Below are 5,991 nucleotides of genomic sequence, written 5' to 3'. Positions count from 1 at the left end.
TTTAAAAACCACAATAAATTCACTATGAATAAGAGCATTTTCATTAGTTAGAATTGTAGTAAATGATGCCTTTTATAGGTGCTTTTCATTGCCAAAAACGTCTGCCTCTAACGGCTCTTTAATTTTCAAAAAACTAGCCGTTATTACTTAGAAAGTTGTGCAGCAGAGTTGAGTCAGGTCAGATCATAAAAATAGTTAACTAAAATTTTCACCGTTTAACTAGTTTTGTAAGACAGAGAATTTTAGACATCAAAACTAATTAACTAATTTTTCGCAACGGGTTAACTAATTTCACTACTGTCTGACTTTAAATTTGAAATTTTGAGTTTTTGAAGAAAGGTTGTAAAAATTATTTTGACCATTCAAAAACCTTAGAAATAATATAAAAACATTTTCTAAAATCTTGAATCTAAAAATAAAATTGATTTTAGGTCTTAAATGGCATAAATTCTCCAATCTTGTACAATGGACCTAAGAACTTAATTTCTATCCTATTTCTTCATGGACTTTGATTCGTCTTGTGTTATACAAGATGATAAACTCCTTTTATATCAGCCATATCAATAGAATAGTCCTTCCATCAGTGTCTTTGCATATCATGACCTATAAAATCACTTCAAATACTTGTGCACAAAGGATTAATGTATATTTTATTATGTTTTATTATCATCAAAATCAAGCTCATTATAGCTTACAGGGCCTACAATCTCCCCCTTTTTGATGATGTCAAAACTTAATGAATCTATGAAGATCATAAAAATTCAATTGTATAACTATCTACATATGTCATGTATGCAAGAACTTGCTTTTAGACAAGCTCCCCCTATATGTATGCACACAATCATTAGAAGCTACAAAATAGCTCCCCCTAAATCTGATATTCAAAGCATCTTGAAGATAATAATATAAGTAACATGTTAAGCAATTTCCAAGATTAATTCATCCAAGATCAATTCAATCATCATACTTAAGATATATCAACCATAAGTCAATCATAAAGGATCATCATCATATCTTCAATATCTTTCCAAAATAAGTCCAAAATGTCTATATCAGAATATGGACCATATAACTACTGAACAAAATTAGTTAACTAAAAATGTACCCAGTTAACTAAAATCATTCTGTCAGTTAAAATATTTTCCTATCTTCTCCTAATTTCTCCCCCTTTTTGACGTCAACAAAAGGATAGGCTTTCTCTTATTTTCTCCCCTGTTTAAAAAACAAAAAGACACAACTTTAAAAGTCATAAAGCATATTTCAAAAAATCTCAAGATTTTTCTTTGCTGCTAAGAATTCTGCCACTTCTCCTAAGGTGAGTGGGATCAACAAGTTTGGCTTGTTGCTTCTTCTTTGGGGGTTCTTTTTCAGGTATGGGTACTTGGATGTTTGGAGTAATGGGTAGAACTGATTTTCTGGCTTGTGTTTTGGTTCTTCTAGGTCTGTATTGCATGGGTAAAGAGATGGTTGATTCAGGTACTGGTTGAGAGGTAGTAGGAACAATGTTTGGTTGTTTAGAGGATGGGTCTTGTGACTGCTCTTCCTTCTCCTCTTCTTGTCTTGAACCATTTCTGCCTTCACTTTCTCCATTGTCACTGCTGCTGTTGCTTGTAGTATGAGATGAGGAGGATTCTCTTGATGTCTCTTTGGCAGGTTCTTGTTCTGCTTTTGATGCCACTTCTGCAGATTTTTCCTTCTCACCATTTTTCTCTACTTCTTCAACCTCAGCTAGCTTATTTTCTTCTTGTACCTTTTCAGAAGCTTCTACATGCTCCTCTGCTTCTTTTTCCACTTCAGAAATTTTTACTCCACTTGGTCCAGCAGCCTTTGCATTGCTAGGACCAGCAGTACCCTGTGGGTAGCTTCCAAAATCTCCAAACTTTCCAAAAGATTCACCAAACAACATTTGAGCCATCTTCTTCATGAACCACTCTTGTCTATCCAATCTATTAATCAACATATCCATCTTTGCATTGTGCTCAGCCATAATTCCCTTCTGCAATTCATGAGATTTTTCTAAAATACTCAAGGTTAGTCCACTCATTTCTTTGATTTCCTTTATCATGTCCAGATTTGCTTTACTGATTTTCACAAAATCTGACATTTTCAGCTTCATTTTCTCTTTCTTCTTAGAGCTTTCCCCTTCATCTATCTTAGAAATTCTCTCTTTCAACTTGCTTAGTGGGATGTCCGATTCTGTTTTAGAATTTGATTCTGATTCAGATTCAATCTCAATCTCAGTCTCTTCTTCTTGCATTTTGTCTTCTTTCTTACTCCTTTTCCTACCATCATCAGCCTTGAATATCTCCTTAATGGGGATAGGATTGCAAAACTTCTTTTCTTTGCTCAAATCAACTCCCATAGCTTGAAATATAAGAGTCAAAGGCATAGCATATGGCAACCTTCTATGCTTACTAGACTCAGCAATTACTTTAAAAATAAAAAATGGCAAATTAAATCTGATTTTGTTAACCAAGTGCCACATAATGCATAAATCAAGGCTATTTGCATATGAGTGACTACCACTTCTAGGATTGAGCAAATATCGAATGAAGGATTGTAGAATCCTAAAATTTTGAGGCACTAAACTGATGTTGGTCATTTCATTTTCAGGTGTACCCTCCAGAAAAATTGATAATTGAAATGCCTTCTCATCATATCCTTCAAGCTTCCTAGAATCTTTGAAGGTTCCAATCCTATTTCCATCATTTATTAGGTTTAAAACAGAGGCTAAGAATTCAACATCAACAATCTGACTTTTCTTCTTAACTCTCACACTAAAACTTTCTCCTTTAACAACTTCTTTCATACTTCCATAAATTTCTTGAATCAAATAAGGATAATAATATTCATCCAACTCAGAGAATTCCATCCAGCCTTGAAAAGTAAATAAATCTTCAAATTCATAAGGCAAGTCAGAAAATGAATCCCATTTAATGTACCTTGGTTCGAAAATATTTTGTTGCACAAGAGGTTTCGAAGCAGGGGCCTTTTCCATTTTCTTCTTTTTCGCAGAAGGCTCTGACCCAGCAATGCCCTTTCCCTTTCTTTTTCTTGCTCGTTCTACCACTGTCTCTGTTTCGTCATTACTGTTCTCAACTTCAGTTCCTTCTTCTCTCTCCTTTTCGGAATTAGCAGCAGCTTTCATGACATCACCCATGAATTTTCGAGGTTTGGTAGTCACTTGTTTTACCCTTGCCATCGATTCTTGAAAAATTTTAGTGAGAAGTAATGGCTTAAGGAAGAACGAGATTTTACCATTTAGGGATTTTGAGAAAGAAAATTGGGGATTTCTAGTTTTGAGAGTAATTTGGGGTTTCTAAGAGAGTGGAGAATCAACTTGCAGCAGAGAAATGAGGGAGTTTTAGATTGATTGAAGTGATATGCAGCAGTTACACAAAAAAAAAATTTTCAAAATTTGAAATTGTGTACAGTTTTTCATGGAGAACCGGGAATCCCTTTTTTCCAAAACCTAATTTTACCCTTTAAAGACATAAAATGAGCATAAATGTGGTCAGGGGTAAATTTGTCAAAATAGATTACAAAGAGAGCGAAAATACCCGTTAGAAAGAAAGTAATTTTAAATCAGGCGCGTTTTGTCAAATGTACACAGAGGAAAAATTAGTTAACTAATTTTGAAACCCAGTTGGCTAAATATTATACAGGTACAAAACTAGACAACTGCAGTGAGAAAGTAGTTAACTAAAAACACATGTACGCAGAATATAGTACTAACAACATATTTAATCAATTTATGCACCAAATTCATATCAAATGCAATAAATATCATTCAATAGCTTCACTCATGCCAAGTTCTCTTCTAATTCTACAAAAGTTTTCCTCATTTAATGGTTTTGTAAAAATATCTGCAAGTTGTTGTTCTGTAGGAACAAATTCTAACTTAATGTCACCGTTTTAAACATGATCTCTAATAAAGTGATGTCTAATTTCTATGTGCTTTGATCTAGAGTGTTGGACTGGATTTTTAGTTAGGTTGATGGCACTAGTATTATCACACCTTATAGGAACATGATCAACCTTTATACCAAAATCTTCTATTTGTTGCTTCATCCATAGAATTTGAGCAACACAACTTCCTGCAGTAATGTATTCTGCTTCAGCAGTAGAAAGAGCTACAGAAGTTTGTTTCTTACTATGCCAAGACACTAAGGCATGACCTAGGAATTGGCAAGTACCCAAAGTACTCTTTCTATCCAATCTACTTCCAGCAAAGTCAGAATCACTATATCCAACTAGATCAAATGTGTCACATTTAGGATACCATAAACCAATTGAGTGTGTGCCAATGAGGTATTTGAAAATTCTTTTAATAGCAATTAGATGAGATTCCTTAGGACATGATTGAAACCGAGCACACAAACACACACTAAAATGAATGTCAGGTCTAGATGCAGTTAAATATAAAAGTGAGCCAATCATGCCTCTAAATAGCTTTTGATCAACATCTTTACCTTTTTCATCCTTTTCCAACTTGATGGTGGAGCTCATAGGAGTTCCAATACTCTTCAAATCATCCATCTTGAATTTTTTTAGCATATCTTTGATGTACTTGGATTGATTAATAAAGATGCCACCATTGAGTTGCTTAATTTGTAGTCCAAGGAAAAAGGTAAGTTCATCCATCATGCTCATCTCAAATTCATTTTGCATCATCTTAGAGAAGCTTTTGCATAAAGAAGCATTAGTAGCACTAAAAATAATGTCATCAACATAAATTTGAACGATAAGCATATCATGTTTATGTGTTTTTGTGAAGAGTGTGTTGTCTACTTTTCCTCTTTGAAAACCATTATCTAAAAGAAACTTACTAAGCCTCTCATACCAAGCTCTAGGGGCTTGCTTCAATCCATATAAAGCCTTAGTGAGTTTATAAACATGATTAGGAAATTCATAGTTTTCAAAACCTGGTAGTTGTTCAACATAAACTTCTTCATCAATATAACCATTCAAGAACGCACTCTTAACATCCATTTGATAGAGCATAAAATTTTTATAACATGCAAATGCACATAACATTCTAATGGCTTCAATTCTAGCAATCGGAGCAAAAGTCTCATCAAAATCAATACCTTCCACTTGATTATATCCTTGAGCTACTAATCTAGCTTTATTTCTAATGACATGTCCTTTATCATCCATTTTGTTCCTAAAAACCCACTTGGTACCAATGATAGAATGATTTCTAGGCCTAGGGACAAGTTTCCATACTTTATTTCTCTCAAATTGATTGAGTTCTTCTTGCATAGCAAGAATCCAACTCTCATTACTTTGAGCTTCATTATAAGACTTTGGTTCAAGTTAAGAAACAAATGCAACGTTACCAAAGTACTTTCGAAGTTGAGCTCTTGTCATCATCTTTTGTGAAGGGCTATCAATTATGTCCTCCATGGGATGATCTCTGTGATATCTCCATTCTTGAGGTAGAACATTATGATGTGGTTCATCAATTTGGAGTTCTTCAATATTGGGCAATACTTCTTGATCACCTTCTTGATCTTTCTCATTAGCATCTTTATTGTCAACATCATTCCCAATTTCACTTTGGGGTTCAATAGGTTGACTTTGTTGCTTTTGAGTCTCATCCTTTTTTCTTCCAAAAATTTTACCTAGTTCATCATCATCACAAACAATATTTCTTCCCAAGAAGTTGTTAGTTTCATCAAATATAACATGAATGGTTTCCTCAATTAACAAGGTTCTCCTATTAAAGACTCTATAAGCTTTGCTATGCATTGAGTATCCTAGAAAAATACCTTTATCTGATTTTACATCAAACTTTTTGAGGTTATCTTTCTTATTGTTCAAAATATAACACTTACAACCAAATGCACGAAAGTAAGAAATGTTAGGCTTCCTCCCTTTCCATAATTCATAAGAGGTTTTCTTTAAGATTGGCCTAATCATTGCTCTATTCAAGATATAGCAAGCAGTGTTTATGGCTTCTGCCCAAAAGTATTTTGGAAGACTATG

The 5,991-nt window shown here is 33.9% G+C and overlaps 1 protein-coding gene across 1 annotated transcript; it reads right to left on the bottom strand.

The window, feature by feature from the left end:
* Positions 1-1,270: 1,270 nt before the first annotated feature.
* Positions 1,271-3,202, bottom strand: LOC110634498 (uncharacterized). The gene has a single exon (XM_021783522.2). It carries the CDS (start codon positions 3,200-3,202, stop codon positions 1,271-1,273), a length of 1,932 nt encoding a protein of 643 aa, XP_021639214.2.
* Positions 3,203-5,991: the final 2,789 nt, after the last annotated feature.

Source organism: Hevea brasiliensis, chromosome 2 (assembly GCF_030052815.1).
Source record: "Hevea brasiliensis isolate MT/VB/25A 57/8 chromosome 2, ASM3005281v1, whole genome shotgun sequence".
Lineage (NCBI taxonomy): Eukaryota > Viridiplantae > Streptophyta > Magnoliopsida > Malpighiales > Euphorbiaceae > Hevea > Hevea brasiliensis.
This window is presented reverse-complemented; position numbering and strand designations above follow the sequence as displayed.

Excerpts from the sequence above, each read along its gene's own strand:
- LOC110634498 (XM_021783522.2), bottom strand. The coding sequence starts at position 3,202 with ATGGCAAGGGTAAAACAAGTGACTACCAAACCTCGAAAATTCATGGGT.